Raw genomic sequence first — 19,091 nt, 5'->3', positions numbered from 1 at the left:
TAGTTAAGGAGTGAGCGGAGCCTGCCTCAGGAAGCTGGTCGACCTGTGTGGTGGGAGTCACCTCCATGGGTTCTTCCTGTAGACCACTTTCCTGCTCCAAAGCAGTTCCCGGTCCTTGGCTCAGGGGGGATGGTTGATGGCTGAAACGTACAATTGATCCATCACCACTTTGAGCTCTGGTGGGCTTGCCCTTTGATGTGGGAAACTCGACCACATAATCCTTAAGATAACCAGGTGCTTGCCTGGTTCTTCTGGTGCTTGAGGATGAAGCCTTTGTTGCTTTAGGCTTAGCTCCTGGATATTTCCTTTGTTCCAAGACCTTTCCCTCAGCTGCTCTCTCCTCCTCTCTTCTTCCTTCCAGTGGAGACAATTCTTCCCTCTCCTCTTCCATTTCCTTTTCACCTGTTTTTGGTTCAGTCATCATCCGGTTCGAAGGACCATTGAAAGATTAGTGGAATCTGTGTGGGTAGCTGGACAGGTAGGATGACTGACAGTGAAGGTGAACAGGTGGTCACGTGTCAGGTGACAGAGGAATGGATGAGACTGAGGCAGGAATTCCTTTAACCATAAAGTGGTATATTTACTGAGTAGTCTGTGCTGCATAACAAAGGAAACAAAATAACATGTATCCAATCAAATTCATAATCACAAAGATCAAATCATAATCATTCATTATTAACATAATTTAGGGAATTCAACAATCCAGTTCATTAAGAAGTCAAAAGTAATCATCCGTGAGTCATTTGGGCTCGTAACTATTTATCATAAAAGAATCCAAACAGTGAATGGTTATTCAATCTATTATCCCTATTAGTTTGATATCAAAGTCGATCAGTTCAGCAAACAATGACATTTCTCATTTCACCCTTTCAAGTGTCTTCATGTGTACATGTAATTAATGTCATTACATATTAACCATATCGATTGCATAATTGGCCTATGATGATGCGTAGGGCTGTGATCATTGATCATTCACATTACACAATATGTTTGTGTAATGATGGCCCACTCTCCCGATCGCAACAGATAGTTCAGATGAAAGGTAACAGAGTCTGTGGATTTACGTGGATTMATGGACGCACAGAACTTCTGGATTAGACAGAGTTAAGGAAGAGAAAGCAGCGAGATCGGGCAATGGCGATTTCCTCCTTTTATGGGGATGAGATCTGTCGGTCATGTCCACCTGACCTAATTAAAGCGCCATGAATTAAAGGATTATTCCACCAACTCCATGGGCCTTTTCTACAGCAGTACTTAATGCAGCTGGTGGCCACACCAGATACTGACTGTTACTTTTGATTTTGACCCCCCCCTTTGTTCAGGGACACATTATTCCATTTCTGTTAAGACACATGTCTATGGAACTTGTTCAGTTTGTCTCAGTTGTTGAATCTTATGTCCATACAAATATTTACACATGTTAAGTTTGCTGAAAATAAACACAGTTGACAGTGAGAGGACTTTACTTTTTTCTTTTACTTATATGTACAAATATACTTATGTACGAAATCTCATTGTACACTTCATTGTTTTGAAAGCCAAATTCCTGCTGTTATTCTATATAAAAATAACAAGAATATTTGGAAGGGGATACACCATACACGAAATGGCACCCTATTCCATGTATAGAGCACTGCCTTCCACAAGGGGTCATAGAGCATTACATTTGACTACAGGCCTATGTACAGTATAGAGTGCCTTATGGGTTACAGACTGGGTTCTGACAGGAATACTACTGTCAAGTACAACAGTAAGATGGACAGGGGCGAGGTGAAAAAGAACATTTAAGGCTTTGATAAGATTAAATAACATTGATTCATTACATCATCTATGCCCGGGAATTTAGCATAAATTTTGACTGATGCATCTGGTCAACCAGGTCATTAGTGCCAAGCAAAAGACGTCATTTTCGCAAACGCAAGATTGGCTCCAAATGAATGACCATGTGCCAATCCCTTGGTAAATTGGAGCATAATTTCACAGTCTGACAACTCTTGATCTAGTTCCCAGAGGAGAGCGCAGGATTGACGCCACTCTGTTCCAACTCAGCGATCACTGCCATGTGTTTAAAGTCAGCTGGTTTGTGGTTGAAGGTCTCCACCAATCGAAAGATCTCCTGCCGCTGGGTTCCGTAGAACAGCTGCACCTGATTGGCCAAGCACTGAGCCAGATGTACTGTCTGCAAAACAGGAGTATTTGGTTAAAAGCCTTCCTCCACTTGGACCAAACCAAATAAAACAAGCTATACATTAGAAAAAGTTCTGGTAATTACAGTGTAAAAAATACCAGAGGTGAATGACATTGTTGTAATCTACAGAACAACTACTTGACTAATTACCATTCCACAGTTGTTTATATAATTGATTAAATGTGTCGTGTGTATACAGTAGTGATTAGCCTGTATGAGTAAAGCTATTGTTGAATGTGGAGTATAACAGCTGCCTTCTAACATTGACCTCAACATCATTCTTGTTATGGATTTTTAAAGTGGTATTACATCATGTACAATGGCTTATTAGAAACAGCTTACCATGAATTTAGGGTCCATCTCGGCAGTCATGAGCACTACACCCTTGTCTTTCTGCAGGTCAGAATAGTGGTAGAGGATCAACTGACTGGGGGCGTGCTCTCCCATGGTCTGTGGAGGGAGTCAGGGAAACACCAGAGTCAATATAGTATAGAATCTACACCACAGATAATACAAGTTAYCTAGGACTATAATCGTATTTCTATACATCAAATACTGAACCAAAACATAAACGCAACTCGGAAAGTTAAAATAAAAAGATCACAGAAATGTTCCATACGCACAAAAAGCTTATTTCTCTCAAATGTTGTGCACAAATTTGTTTACATCCCTGTCAGTGAGCATTTCTCCTTTGCCAAGATAATCCATCCACTTGACAGGTGTGGCATATCAAGAAGCTGGTTAAACAGCATGATCATTAGACAAGTAACCTTGTCTGGGTGGGGGGGGGGGGGGGGGGGGGGGGGGAAGGGGAGGCCACTCTTAAATGTGCAGTATTGTCACACAACACAATGCCACAGCTGTCTCAAGTTGAGGGATGTGAAATTGGCATGTTGTTGCAGGAATGTCCACCAGAGCTGTTGCCAGAGAATTGAATGTTCATTTCTCTATCATAAGGCGACCTAAGGTGGTTTTAGAGAATTTGGCAGTACATCAACCGGCCTCAACAGCAGACCACGTGTAACCACGCCAGCCCAGGACCTCCACACCCGGCTTCGCCACCTGCTGGATTGTCTGAGACCAGCCACCCGGACAGCTGATGAAACTGTGGAGTATTTCTGTCTGTAATAAAGCCCTGTTGTGGGGAAAAATTAATTCTGATTGGCTGAAATCCATAGATTAGGGTCTAATTTATTTATTTGAATTGACTGATTTCCTTATATGAAATTGTTGCATGTTTTTATATTTTTGTTCAGTGTTGAAACCTATGGTGCTGTTTGGGTGAACTAGGATGAAGAGGGGCTCCCGAGTGGCGCAGCGGTCTAAGGCACTGCATGTCAGTGCTTGAGAAGTCACTACAGACACCCTGGTTCAATTCCAGGCTGTATCACAACCGGCCGTGATCGGGAGTCCCATAGGGCGGCGCACAATTGGCCCAGCATCGTCCGGGTTAGGGTTTGGCCGGTGTAGGCCATCATTGTAAATAAGAATTTGTTCTTAACTGACTTGCCTAGTTAAATAAAGGTTAAATAAATAAAACATTAAAAGAGGAGGTATAGGAGTTACCTGGACATTGATCAGGGACGTGAAATGCAGCTCGTGGTCCGACCACTGCCCCAGGAAAAATTCATAGCCCTCCTTTTGGGGTAACGCATACAGGAACTGGATGTAGGGCAGTAACACATTGTTATACAGGTGAGTAATACCTTTAAATGTTTCTGTATTCAACTTTCAGACAGATTAAAACCATTCAACATGAGTTCCAATAGTGGACTCATGAGTATAACATTTCTAAAAAAATATTGAAATGCTGGGATTCAATCATCTCAATTCACTGTTGTCCATACATTATTCAGGTTGTGGTTAACATGTTATGGAAGCGCTGAATATTAAAGCTTCCCTTTCTTTACTTGTACAATACTGCCATCAAGTGTCCTTTCCTGCATGTTTCTCCTCAAACAACCACATCTGCTCTGTCACCATGCCACACAAATTGGCAAACAATTTGTTTGCCAAATTGTGTGCAGTCATTGTAAACACACTGCTTTATCATCAACCTTTGAACAAACTACAGTAGAGTTCTACTAGGCACAAAGCATGGAGATGCTTACCACAGGGTTGCACTTAGCTCTGTTGAAAATGACTTCAAAAACGTGAGCCTAAAATACAGCAAGAATTATGTCATTGTAATTATGCATTTGTTAAACTACTGTCAAAAGTGTTATCCGACAAAACTGCAAACTTACTGGTATGACAGCGCTTATGGTGTCTTTTGTGGCATAATACTGCCTCCAAAGCTGAAAACAAAATGAAAGTTTCACAAATTTATTTTATTCCTCTTATGAAAACATGAAAAATAACATTCTTTACATAGATATGCAAGGTTTGAATTACTCTAAACACTTAAACACGTACCTCTGCAATTTCTTCTCCAGACTTATCCTGGATCAAGTCCAAGTTCAGGATAGATCCTAGGGTCTGTGCAATAAACTTTAAATGGCATTATCCAGGTGGACAGGGTGATTTACCCTCATACAAAGCAATGGGCTTTAAAACCTAGTGTAAAGCAGTACACAAAATTCAACCGGATTATGCAAATTATATTAATACACCGATTTGACTTCTCACCTTGTCTTTGGTGAATCTGCCTGAACCATCAGCCTGGTTGTCACGCTTCTCTAACTGCAAATAAGATAAGATTTGTTGCATATAAATGGATGTCAATCAAACAGTGTTTCCTTATGTAGGGCATATTGGCACAAAGGCTGTCAGAGCATCTAGGGGTTGGCAAAAACATTGTTTCAGTGTAAAGAATTCTACAACCGTGGGACACCCTTCTAAGCAGTGGAGGGTAATCCATTACACCCAACAAAAGGTGTTATATAGGCAAGTCAGTTAAGAACAAATTATTATTTACAATGACGACCTACCCCGGCCTAACCCGGACGACGCTGGGCCAATTGTGTGCCGCCCTATGGGACTACCAATCACGGCCGGATGTGATACAGCCTGTAATCGAACCAGTGACTGTAGTGACATTTACATTTAAGTCATTTAGCAGACGCTCTTATCCAGAGCGACTTACAAATTGGTGCATTCACCTTATGATATCCAGTGGAACAACCACTTTACAATAGTGCATCTAACTCTTTTAAGGGGGGGGGGGGGGTGGGTTAGAAGGATTACTTTATCCTATCCTAGGTATTCCTTAAAGAGGTGGGGTTTCAGGTGTCTCCGGAAGGTGGTGATTGACTCCGCTGACCTGGCGTCGTGAGGTAGTTTGTTCCACCACTGGAGGCGTCACCACCAGTGACGCCTCTTGCACTGTGATGCAGTGCCTTGGACCACTAGGGTCAATATACAGAGCCTTCAGAAAGTATTCACACCCCTTGACTTTTCCACATTTTGTTATGTTATAAATTGGGATTAAAATGGATTTAATTCTCTCTCTTTTTTACAATCTACACAAAATACTCAAATATCAAAGTGGAAGAAAAATGATATCTACTAATACATCTTGATTAGATAAGTATTCAACCCCCTGAGTTAATACATGTTAGAATCAACTTTGGCAGCGATTATAGCTGCGAGTCTTTTTGAGTAAGCCTCTACGAGCTTTGCACACCTGCATTGTACAATATTTGCCCATTATAATTTTTTTCAGCCCATTTACATTTTAGTCATTTAGCAGGAACTCGTATCCAGAGCAACTTCAAGCTCTGTCAAGGCGGTTGTTGATCACTGCCAGACATCCATTTTCAAGACTTGCCATAAATGTTCAAGCCAATTTAAGCCAAAACTAATTAGGCCACTCAGGAACATTCAATGTTATCATAGTAAGCAACTCCAGTGTATATTTGGCCTTATGTTTTAGGTTATTGTGCTGCTGAAAGGTGAATTTGTTTCCCAGTGTCTGTTGGAAAGCAGACAACCAGATTTACCTCTAGGATTTTGTCTGTGCTTAGCTCTATTCCGTTTATTTTTATCCWAAAAAAACTCCCAGTCCTTGCTGATGACAAGCATTCCCGTAACATGATGCAGCCATCACCATGCTTAAACATTTGAAGATTGGTACTCAGTGATGTGTTGGATTTTAGTTTTCGCTTATCACGCCTATCACAGCCATTCAATTCTCAAACTCTTTTACAGTCACCATTGGCCTCAAGGTGAAATCCCCGAGCAGTTTTTTTCCTCTCTGGCAACTGCGTTCAGAAGGAAGCCTGTATCTTTGTAGTGACTGGGTGTATTGATACACCATCCAAAGTGTTATTAATAACATCACCAAGCTCAAAGGGATATTCAATGTCTGCTTTTTTTTACCTTTCTACCAATAGGTTCCCTTCTCTGTGAGGCATTGGTAAACCTCCTTGGTCTTTGTGGTTGAAATTCACTACTCGACCGAGGGAACTTACAGACAATTGTATGTGTCGGGTACAGAGATAGGGTAATCGTTCAAAAACCATGTTAACCACTATTATTGCACTCAGAGTGAGTCCATGCAACTTATTGATTCAAGACATTTCAGCAAATTTCTAAAAACAAAATTCCACATTGTAGGGTATTGTGTGTTGATCAGTGGCACAAAACCTCAATGAATATCCATTTTAAATTCAGGCTGAATTGTGGAAAAATTCAAGTTGTGTGAAAACTTTCTTTAGCTTAATAGGTGGGCCGGTGACAGCTAGCTAATGCTAACCCTAGCTAGGTACCGTCTGATACATTGCTGTGTCCGGTCTTCTCTCAACCCCTCCAATTACATTGGAACTTACTCTACTGTTTATCTGGGTGGTTGGTCCAAACGACGCTAGGAATGATTATTAAACTTCTCAAAACGCTGGTAGTGGGTTCAGATGCCTATAACCTGAAGCATGACCACACAATGTAAATACACACCATTAACGCACACCAGCCCAGCTCGTGCTTACATGGTTGTGCGCATGAGTCAGGTGAAATCATGAACCCAGAATATATATATATATTTTTTTTTWAAGTTTCCTAGCATCATAAGGACCAAACACCCAGACAACCAGCTCGGACTGCGAGGTCAATTTCCAAAATCAAAACACTGGGTTCTCTTAGACTGTAGACTTGCTTGCCATCACCCGTCAGGTCCAAGAGACTAAGGTCAATATAACCTCAGAACTTAGTAACCTACCTCCTGCTCCATGAGTTTGACGAACTCTGATTGTTTGGAGTGTCCGAGTGGCTCCCGTTTAATTTCATTTCGCTTCTCGAGTCGAGCATTGAACTCCTGCGGTTTGGCACTGAAAAAAGAAATAAAGCCTGGTTAGGAAATCCGTAAGTTCAAAACTAAGCTACAGTTCAGCCTAGATATGAAAAGACAAAATGGCGAAAAGAACAGTTTATTTTGTAGCAGGAAACATCTCAGAGGAGAGTGACTGTCATGACTTCAGTTAGACCTTTAATTATCCAGACCAGGACAAAAGACTTACAAGCTCTACAATATCAAAGTTAGCTTCGGCTAGTAGTTATTAGTACTGTCACTCAATCCTTGTCCTGGTATGTGCAAGCTTTTCTTCCTGCCCAGTACAAAAAAAATGAATGAATTCTCTTGATTAAGTTAGTTGAATCAGGAGGGTAAGTACCGAGTAGTAGAAAGTTCAAATTAGAAGTGATCTTGGGTCTCAAAAATGAGACCCGCAAAATCCCCATACATATACACACACACGACCAGATCCGACCCAAACATGTCATAGATTAGAGAGACCCGGGTCCAAGTTGGGTTGGGTCTGTATTGGATCCAAATGGGGCGGCAGGAAGCCTAGTAGTTAGAGCGTTGGACTAGTAACCAGAAGGTTGCAAGATCGAATCCCCGAGCTGACAAGGTAAAAATCTGTTTTTCTGCCCCTGAACAAGGCAGTTAGCCCACTGTTCCTAGGCCGTCATTGAAAATAAGAATTTGTTCTTAACTGACTTGCCTAGTTAAATAAAGGTAAAATAAAAAATGCATCCCGAAAGATTTTAAAAAATGTATTGCTGAAGAAACTAGCAAAACATTGACAAATTTTTTGTATCAAAAATAACGATTTGTCTAAAGTATAGTATTTTCATAAAAGTTGTATTATTTCTGGTGACCAAATATTAGAGGATGATTTTATGGGATGATGACCACTTGCTAGACAGAGCAGCGCATAGTTCAGTTTCGTCTGTAACCTAATATTCTCTATTCTTTTTAATTTGTGCACCATCAAATTCTAGCCTATTAAACTGTTTTGATAAAAATGTATTTAGACTTAATAAGGTAGGCTATACTGAGTGTACAAATCATTAGGAACACCTGCTCGTTCCATGACAGACTGACCAGGTGAAAGCTATGATCCCTTAATTGATGTCCCTTGTTAAATCCACTTCAATCAGTGTAGATGAAGGGGAGGCGACAGGTTAAATTAGGATTTTTAAGGCTTGAGACAAGCTTGAGACAAGGGATTGTGTATGTGCGCTATTCAGAGGGTGAATGGGCTAGACAAAAGATTGAAGTGCCTTTGAACGGGGTATGGTAGTTGGTGTCAGGTGCACTGGTTTGAGTGTCAAGAACTGCAAAGCTTCTGGGTTGAAGAACAGTCCACCATCCAAAGAACATCCAGCCAATTTGACAACTGTGAGAAGCATTGGCGTCAACATGGGCCAGCATCCCTGTGGAACGCTTTTGACACCTTGTAGAGTCCATGCCCCCAATAAATTGAGGCTGTTCTGAGGAAAATAGGGGGTGCAACTCAATATTAGGAAGGTGTTCCTAATGTTTTGTACACTCAGTGTATAGCCTGTTTGGTAGGCTATAATTCAGGTATAACGAGCATAATATTTTTGTGTTACAAATTAAATGTAGATATACACTACCGTTCAAAAGTTTGGGGTCACTTAGAAATGTCCTTGTTTTTTTGTCCATTAAATTAACATCAAATTGATCAGAAATACAGTGTAGACATTGTTAATGTTGTAAATGACTATTGTAGCTGGAAACGGCCCATTATCAGCAACCATCACTCCTGTGTTCTAATGGCATGTTGTGTTAGCTAATCCAAGTTTATCATTTTAAAAGGCTAATTGATCATTAGAAAAACATTTTTCAATTTTGTTAGCACAGCTGAAAACTGTTGTTCTGATTAAAGAAGCAATAAAACTGGCCTTCTTTAGACTAGTTGAGTATCTGGAGCATCAGCATTTGTGGGTTCGATTACAGGCTCAAAATGGCCAGAAACAAAGACCTTTCTTCTGAAACTCGTCGGTCTATTCTTGTTCAGAGAAATGAAGTCTATTCCATGCGAGAAATTGCCAAGAAACTGAAGATTTCGTAAAACGCTGTGCACTACCCTTCACAGAACAGCTCAAACTGGCTCTGACCAGAATAGAAAGAGTGGGAGGCCCCGGTGCACAACTGAGCAAGAGGACATTTTACTCAAACACATACCTATAAATAGTAAAACCAGAGAAACTGATAATTTTGCAGTGGTTTCTTAATTTTTTCCAGAGCTGTATATATCCGTTTTATAGAATTAGCCTACACAGCCTTAAGTTTGGTTTGAAAGAAAAGTCATCCAAGCCACAGCGCCCAGGGAGGACTGGGTCTGGAAAGAGCACCAAAAGGCTACTTTTTCCAGATCCTCCTACAGTCACATGCATGTTAGACGTGTTGATATTTATATACTAATCAAAAAGAGAAGATTCTGATGTTTCCAAATAACCTATCTTTGCCAAACAACTCGCAAAGAAGAAACATTTGTGGATGAGCTCTGCTTGAAAATAGACCTTTTTGTCAGAATTGCAGTGGCACTCACGACACTCAAAAGCACTAACATAATTAAATTCAAAATATGCCATTCTGTTTTTTTAAATACATTTTCATATTGTTCCTTAAGATCTGCCTAAATTAAAAATAATGGATTTCTTTGTGATGGAGTATATTAAAATGTAGCCTATTTTTAAATAAACACTTGAATTGTGTTAATGGTTTTTCATTTATAGATTAATAAATGCTTTTGTATTATTTGAAATTATAATTTAAAAAATCGTATTCTAATATCACCTAAGACCTTCATAAACAACCAACTGACACATTTTGCGATAGCATTGGAATGTTGAGGCAGGCGTCAGCTGAATTGGGATGCCTCGAGGCCCGGCTATTCTAGTGAATAAAGAATAAAATGTAAATATGATACATTTTTGTTTGTCATTTAGAATTGGCCACCAAACAGGACTCCAAGGGTCAAGTACTGATTTTTGGAACCCCGAGTCATCAGGTTGGGGTGGACCCGTGAAGGCCTCTAGTTCAGATAGCAAGCTAGTACTTCACTGGAACAAAAAGCCTATACACGCCACACTCAGTTGACAAAGCAATAGCAAGGATGAGAAATATGCAGCAATCAACAATCATTTATAACCCTTCATCTCACGCTGTACCATTCGTGTCACAAGCCAAGATATCGTTATCTAGCTGGGGTGTATTCATTATGCCTATTCTGTTGCAAAACGTCAACAAACCGTTTACTCCAAACGGACAACGATTTGGAAAAGTAGTTATTTGGCAAATTCAGATAGGTTCCTCCCCGTTACGTTTGGTTATCAAACGGTAATTTTTTTTCCGAAGACGTAATGAATAAAACCTTGAGACCAGGGGTGTATTCACTAGGAACCAAACGAAAYGGGACCAACCTGAATTTGTCCAATAACTCGTTTTCGTAGCAAAACGGTCTGGACTAATGATTACACCCCTRCTAGCTAACAGTTGGCAAGACTTGGCTAGCTGACTACACATGGGAAATTAATTTAACAAACAGTGAAAGTTGCACACCAAGATTAGCTAGCACCCAGTGTTATTGCCATGTAATGTAGGTAAATTAGCAAGCTAACGTTAAACTAATATTTGCTAACGTGTGACTTTTTTCGCTTATAACGTTACCTCCGTAGCTTTCTGATCTTTTCCTGATATTTATTATAATATGGATTGTCCTCCAGTTCCGGCTCTTTCTCCTTCTTCACAGAAAATGCTCGAAACTGCGACGGCACCAGGCCTGGGATTTGCGGTCGGAYTCCAGTTGCCCTGACCGTTAGCATCCCACGGTACAAACAAGACATTTGCACCATGGCCGCCGCCATCTTCCCCCCTTCGCCGTCGTCGCACATAAATAACACGCCGTAAAGAAACAATGTCAACATAAAAATTCGTTCCGAGGATCTGTACTGTGTCAATTACAATTATGAGAAAGACCTATATAACAATTAAATGGATAGGCCTTCACATTTTTTAAGTAGTTTAAGAATTTTAATTCAATCCACAAATGTCCCAAAATCACTACAGAAGGAACATAATAATATGTATAACACATAATATGTGCATTCATTTCAAAATTAGTTTGGAATGCATCAAAACAAGCTTGGAATGCAACAGCAATGGCACAGACAGAGTATGTGAGAATTCTCCAATTCATCCGTGCATGTAACCCAAGTAAAAGTAATACATGAGATAAATATACAGAACAACGTTTTGTCCTATATTTATATGTTATTTGTATTACTTTTAAAAAATCTCAGCCAGAATCCCTGCAGGAGGCCTTTTGCCTTTTGGTAGGCTGTCATTGTAAATAAGACTTTGTTCTTAACTGACTTGCCTAGTTAAATAAAGGTTAAATAAATAAAATAAAACTTCACGGTAATAACTGTAAATATGAACAAAACAAGCCCAACCTTTTCAAGCACTGAAATCTAATTTGTAGTTTTTAATTTCCCTATCGTGGACATGGCCTATCTTTTTTCTGAGAGATCCCAGCTAGTACATAACGTTCTGAGAACCATACGTTTCTTAGAGCTTGGTGAGAGCGTGGTTGTCCTATGGTAATTTTGTATACAACCTTCCCACAACTTTCTGGGAATGGTGCAGAATAGTTGCTTGGTTTGTGAACATTCTCAGCACATTTAAGGAACTTGACAAAAAAATAAATCGTTTCTTGGTATTTTGTAAAAGTTCAAAGATGGCTACATTTAATTTATGTTCTAGGAACGTTCACCAACTGGTTTGACATTGGAAATGTTCTCATAGTTCAGCGAACGTAAAGATTTTTATTTTATTTAACATTTATTTAACTAGGCAAGTCAGGTTGGTAAGAAACAACATTCTTCTGAGGGAAATACAGTACTTCAGCATCAATTGCTATTGGTCACATATGCATATTTAGCAGATTAAATTGTTTTTAATGTTTTGTACAGTCAGTGTATGTCGGTTGGGTTCTGTGGTCAGGTAGTGATAGTGGCCTCTTCTGGTGAGATGGTGTAAGTGCACTATGTTCAATGAACAGTGACAGTAAGCTACAATTATGTATTGTGGTTATTAACATTGGTCCTGGACAGCCACATGGTGTGCAGGCTTTTTGTTCCTGCCCAGCACTACACTAACACACATAATTCAACCAATGAATGTCTCGGTGATTAGATTAACCAAGTATATTAGTGATGTGCTAGAACAAAAGCCTGCATAGCCTGTGGTTCTCCAGAATCAGCGTTAGTGACCACAGTAAATATAGAGGCCCACAAAATGAGGTGGAAACTGAGCTGCACTTCCTAACCTCCTGCCCAATGTATGACCATATTAGAGAGACATATTTCCCTAAGATTACACAGATCCACAAAGAATTTGAAAACAAATCCAATTTTGATAAACTCCCATATCTACTGGGAGAAATTCCACAGTGTGCCATCACAGCAGCAAGATTTGTGACCTGTTGCCACAAGAAAAGGGCAACCAGTGAAGAACAAACACCATTTTGTACAATACAACATATTTTATGCTTATTATTTTAACTTGTGTGCTTTAACCATTTGTACATGTTACAAACACTGTATATATAATAAATCATTGAATGTCTTTATTGTTTTGAAACTTCTGTATGTGTAATGTTTACTGTTAATTTGTATGTTATTCCACTTTGTATAATATCTCTCACTTGCTTTGGCAATGTAAACATGTTTCCCATGCAATAAAGCCCCTTGAATGAATTGATATTGAATATAGAGGCATGTGCACTTCTATCAAAGCGCACAAGAGGGCACTCTGATTATGTCTCATGAGAGCAGAATTGTTGGTCGTTTGTATGTTAACTTCTAGAGTAGAATTATCAAAGATGCCATATTTTAAAATATATTTATTATGTTGTATTACATTCTGGTACATTATTTTAGGAAATATCAGACTCGATAAATTATGTTTGGCCCAAATATAGTCCCTCTCTGATTTCAACAACACAATAGAGCGACCAATAAGAGCTTAAACATATTTAAAGGATAAAAGTGATTTGTACTGCTTGTTGTCATCACTGAGTGTACCGGTACTATACCTTCTGAGGTCTGTAGTAGATATTATTCATGATGTGACTGTACCTCATGCAGAATACAGTCTTAAGGGGTTGAGCATTGAGAGGCGCTTGCGTTGTTTGGCTCACGGTAGCAGAGCATAACTCTAGCCAGAGAGGGGAGTCCACTAGGCGAGGCCGGAAACTCTGGCTGGGCTGCTTCACCTGCAAGCACACCCCACACATGCCACGAACACACACAAGCACAAACACTTATACCACTCGCCCCCACCCACACACACACTCTCAGAGGCCCAGGGTGTGCTGGCCAGCAGGTTTCCGCCTGGCTGACCGCTCTAGAATATGTGAGTGCATGGCTGGCCAGGAGAGGTGAGGGACGAGGTACACAGTGTCACGGCCGCAGCCCATCCCACCCTGGCCACAACAGCCTGACAGGTTAACATGCAATACTGTAGGGAGGCCTGGGTTATAATGCTCTCTCTCTCTCTCTCCTCTTCTTCTGCTCTCTCTCTTCTCCTCTCTCTCTCTCTCTCCTCTCTTCTGTGTGAACTACAATTACAAAGATGTCTCATGCTGAAATTATTACTTATGAATTGTAGGTTATTGTTTGAAGAAATAATTGTTAGAATTTTTTTTTCTTCTGTTTGTGAAGAATGGGTTAGAGAGCTGAGCTTAGAAGGGTGAAGGTGGCAGCCATAGTTTTGTACATTAGATACTTTTTTGTGTCACATGAAAATGAAGGATATACCCTAATGTTCCCTCAGTCTATTTGGATCTTGACGCTACAGAAAAAAGGCTTCGGGGTTGGGGTCAATTCCATTTAAATTCAGGACGTAAACTGAAATTCAAATGTTCTTTAAAGCTTCTCAATGAGGATGTACTCTATGAATCCTCTGTTAGTACCATCTGATGGCAGCCGGCTGAACCTGTCAATCTGGTCCGGGTACTCCATGAATCCTCTGTTAGTACCATCTGATGGCAGCAGGCTGAACCTGTCAATCTGGTCCGGGTACTCCATGAATCCTCTGTTAGTACCATCTGATGGCAGCAGGCTGAACCTGTCAATCTGGTCCGGGCTGCCCTGGCAGTGCTGGTAAGCCAGTTCCAGGTTGTTATCAGTTTGGGTGAAACAGAGTACTGTTAGTGGGTACCCCTTGAGGAGCAGTTTGCCGTACCAGGAGGACTGGGTGAGGGCGTAGATCAGGTTCCCCACAGCAGCGTCTGGGCCTGTGAGCTCCAGCTGGTCTGTTGTAATGGTCTTCACAGCGCCCTCTGTCAGTTGGAGGCCGGTATTGCGGTTGATGGACTGCGGGATCCAATTACCATGTTCTATGGTGAAATGCAGAGAGCCGCTACGGGAGCTAATGCCGCTGGTAACCACGAAGCTGTGGGGGAGAAAATGAAAAAGTGGATTGGATTAAGTTTGTTTGGATATAGGCATGTAGTTAGACCTTCCGGCGCCGAAAAGAGATGGCTGCCTCGCTTCGTGTTCCTTGGAAAATATGCAGTATTTTGTTTTTTTACGTGTTATTTCTTACRTCGGTACCCCGGGTAATCTTAGGTTTCAWTACATACAGTCGGGAGGAACTACTGAATATACGATTAAYGTCAACTCATCATCGTTCCTACCAGGAATATGACTTTCCCGAAACGGATCCAGTGTTTTGCCTTCCACACAATACAATGGATCTGATCCCAGCCGGCGACCCTGTGCGACGCCGAAAAAGGGGAAAACGTGGCGGTCTCGTGGTCAGGCTTCGGAGACGGGCACATCGCGCTCCACTCCCTAGCATACTACTCGCCAATGTCCAGTCTCTTGACAATAAGGTTGATGAAATCGAGACGGGTAGCATTCGCAGAGAGCATAGGGATTGCAACGTGCTCTGCTTCACGGAAACATGGCTACTCAAGGGACGCTAACGGAGTCGGTGCAGCCAGCTGGTTTCTTCATGCATCGCGCCGACAGAAACAAACATCTTTCCGGTAAGAAGAGGGGCGGGGGGGTATGCCTTATGATTAACGAGAAGTGGTGTGATCATCATAACACACACAAGAATCAAGTCGTTCTGTTCACCTGATCTAGAACTCCTCACAATCAAATGTCGACGCATTATCTACCAAGGGAATTCTCGTCAATCATAATCACAGCCGTATACATTCCCCCCCAAGCAGACACATCGATGGCCCTGAACGAACTTTATCTGACTCTTTGTAAACTGGAAACCACACACCCTGAGGCTGCATTCATCGTAGCTGGGGAATTTTAACAAGGCTAATCTAAAAACAAAACTCCCTAAATTCTATCAGCAATCGATTGTGCTACCAGGGCTGGAAAAACTAGACCATTGTTATACTAATTTCCGCGAGCTTATAAGGCCTCCCCGCCCCCTTTCGGAAAAGCTGACCACGACTCCATTTTGTTGATTCCAGCCTACAAACAAACTCAAACAACAAGCTCCCGCGCTCAGGTCTGTTCAACGCTGGTCCGACCAATCTGAATCCACGCTTCAAGACTGCTTCGATCACGCGGATTGGAATATGTTCCGCATCGCGTCCAACAACAATATTGACGAATATGCTGATTCGGTGAGCGAGTTCATTAGGAAGTGCATTGACGATGTCGTACCAAGCAACGATAAAAACATTCCCAAACCAGAAACCGTGGATTGACGGCAGCATTCGCGTGAAACTGAAAGCGCGAACCACTGCTTTTAACCAGGGCAAGGTGACCGGAAGCATGACGAAATACAAACAGTGTAGCTATTCTCTCCGAAGGCAATCAAACAGGCTAAGTCTCAGTACAGAGAAAAATCGAGTCGAAATTCAACAGCTCAGACACAAGAGGTATGTGGCAGGGTCTACAGTCAATCACGGATTACAAAAAGAAAACCAGCCCCGTGAGGACCAGGATGTCTTGCTCCCAGACAGGCTAAACAACTTTTTTTGCCCGTTTGAGGACAATACAGTGCCACTGACACGGCCCTACCAAAACCTGCGGGCTCTCCTTCACTGCAGCCGAGGTGAGTAAAACATTTAAACGTGTTAACCCTCGAAGGCTGCAGGCCAGACGGCATTCCCAGCCGCGTCCTCAGAGCATGCGCAGACCAGCTGGCTGGTGTGTTTACGGACATATTCAATCAATCCTTATCCCAGTCTGCTGTTCCCACATGCTTCAAGAGGGCCACCATTGTTCCTGTTCCCAAGAAAGCTAAGGTAACTGGCTAAACGACTACCGCCCCGTAGCACTCACTTCCGTCATCATGAAGTGCTTTGAGAGACTAGTCAAGGACCATATCACCTCCACCCTACCGGACACCCTAGACCCACTCAATTTGCTTACCGACCCAATAGGTCCACAGACGACGCAAAATCGCAACCACACTGCACACTGCCCTAACCCATCTGGACAAGAGGAATACCCATGTGAGAATGCTGTTCATCGATTACAGCTCAGCATTTAACACCATAGTACCTCCCAAACTCGTCATCAAGCTCGAGACCCTGGGTTCGACCCCGCCTGTGCAACTGGGTCCTGGACTTCCTGACGGGCCGCCCCAGGTGGTGAGGGTAGGTAACAACATCTCCACCCCGCTGATCCTCAACACTGGGGCCCCACAAGGGTGCGTTCTGAGCCCTCTCCTGTATCCTGTTCACCCACGACTGCGTGGCCATGCACGCCTCCAACTCAATCATAAAGTTTGCGGATGACACTACAGTGGTAGGCTTGATCACCAACAACGACGAGACGGCCTACAGGGAGGAGGTGAGGGCCCTCGGAGTGTGGTGTCAGGAAATAACTCTCATACTCAACGTCAACAAAAACAAGGAGATGATTGTGGACTTCAGGAAACAGCAGAGGGAGCACCCCCTATCCACATCGACGGGTCAGTAGTGGAGAAGGTGGAAAGTTTTAAGTTCCTCGGTGTACACATCACGGACAAACTGAATTGGTCCACCACACAGACAGCGTTGTGAAGAAGGCGCAGCAGCGCCTCTTCAACCTCAGGAGGCTGAAGAAATTCGGCTTGTCAAAAAGCACTCACAAACTTCTACAGATGCACAATCGAGAGCATCCTGTCGGGCTGTATCACGCGCTTGGTACGGCAACTGCTCCGCCACAACCGTAAGGCTCTCCAGAGGTAGTGAGGTCTGCAGAACGCATCACAAGGGGCAAACTACCTGCCCTCCAGGACCTACACACCACCCGATGTCACAGGAAGGCCATAAAGATCATCAAGGACAACAACCACCCAAGCCACTGCCTGTTCACCCCCGCTATCATCCAGAGGCGAGGTCAGTACAGGTGCATCAAAGCAGGGACCGAGAGACTGAAAAACAGCTTCTATCTCAAGGCCATCAGACTGTTAAACAGCACCACTAACATTTAGCGGCCGCTGCAACATACTGACTCAACTCCAGCCACTTTAAAATGGGAATTGATGGAAATTATGTAAAAATGTACCACTAGCCACTTTAAGCAATGCACTTAATACAATGTTTACATACCTACATTACCATCTCATATGTATATATACTGTACTCTATATCATCTACTGCATCTTGCCATCTTTATGCAATACATGTACCACTAGCCACTTTAAACTATGCCACTTTATGTTTACATACCCTACAGTACTCATCTCATACGTATATACCGTACTCTATACCATCTACTGCATCTGCCATGCCGTTCTGTACCACCACTCATTCATATATCTTTATGTACATATTCTTTATCCCTTTACACTTGTGTGTGTGTGTAAGGTAGTAGTGTGGAATTGTTAGGTTAGATTACTGTTGGTTATTACTGCATTGTCGGAACTAGAAGCACAAGCATTTCGCTACACTCGCATTAACATCTGCTAACCATGTGTATGTGACTAATAAAATTTGATTTGATTTGATTTGATTTGATTAGTTTGGCTTTGGGTAAAGGCGTGTAGTACAGTGCCTTCAGAAAGTATTCACACCCCTTGACTGTTACAGCCTGAATTTCAAATTAGATTTTGTGTCACTGGCCTACACAAAATACCCCATAATGTCAAAGTGGAATTATGTTTGTAGACATGTTTACAAATGAATAAAAAATGAATAGCTGAAATGTCAAGTCAAGAAGTATTCAACCCCTTTGTTATGGCGAGCCTAAACATCTGCTTAACAAGTCACTTGTTGCATGGACTCATTCTGTGTTCAATAATAGTGGTTAACATGATTTTTAAATGACTACCTCATCTCTGTACGCCACACATACAAATAATTGTAAGGTCCCTCAATCGAGTAGTGCATTTCAAGCACAAATTTAACCACAGAGACCAGGGAGGTTTTTCAATACCTCACAGACAAAGGCACCGATTGGTAGATGTGTAAAAATGTAAAAATCAGACGATGAATATCCCATGGTGAAGTTATTAATTAGGCTTTGGATGGTGTATCAATACACCCAGTCACTACAAAGATACAGGCTTCCTTCTGAACGCAGTTGCCGGAGAGGAAATAACTGCTCAGTGATTTCACCAAACAGTTAGAGTTTAATGACTGTGATAGGAGAAAACTGAGGTTGTATCAACAACATTGTAGTTACT

At 41.8% G+C, this 19,091-nt stretch overlaps 1 protein-coding gene across 1 annotated transcript; it reads right to left on the bottom strand.

The window, feature by feature from the left end:
• Window positions 1-1,457: 1,457 nt before the first annotated feature.
• LOC111953020 (ATP synthase mitochondrial F1 complex assembly factor 1) lies at window positions 1,458-11,344 on the bottom strand. The gene is made up of 9 exons (XM_023972089.2): window positions 11,106-11,344; window positions 7,344-7,452; window positions 4,817-4,870; window positions 4,604-4,666; window positions 4,435-4,485; window positions 4,300-4,347; window positions 3,755-3,850; window positions 2,531-2,638; window positions 1,458-2,179 (listed from the first exon to the last, which is right to left on the bottom strand). Exons 1-9 carry the CDS (start codon window positions 11,327-11,329, stop codon window positions 2,000-2,002), a joined length of 933 nt encoding a protein of 310 aa, XP_023827857.1. The 5' UTR covers window positions 11,330-11,344; the 3' UTR covers window positions 1,458-1,999.
• Window positions 11,345-19,091: the final 7,747 nt, after the last annotated feature.

This window comes from Salvelinus sp. IW2-2015, linkage group LG26 (assembly GCF_002910315.2).
Source record: "Salvelinus sp. IW2-2015 linkage group LG26, ASM291031v2, whole genome shotgun sequence".
NCBI lineage: Eukaryota > Metazoa > Chordata > Actinopteri > Salmoniformes > Salmonidae > Salvelinus > Salvelinus sp. IW2-2015.
Note: the sequence above shows the minus strand (reverse complement) of the source record. Positions and strands in the feature narration are given on the sequence as shown.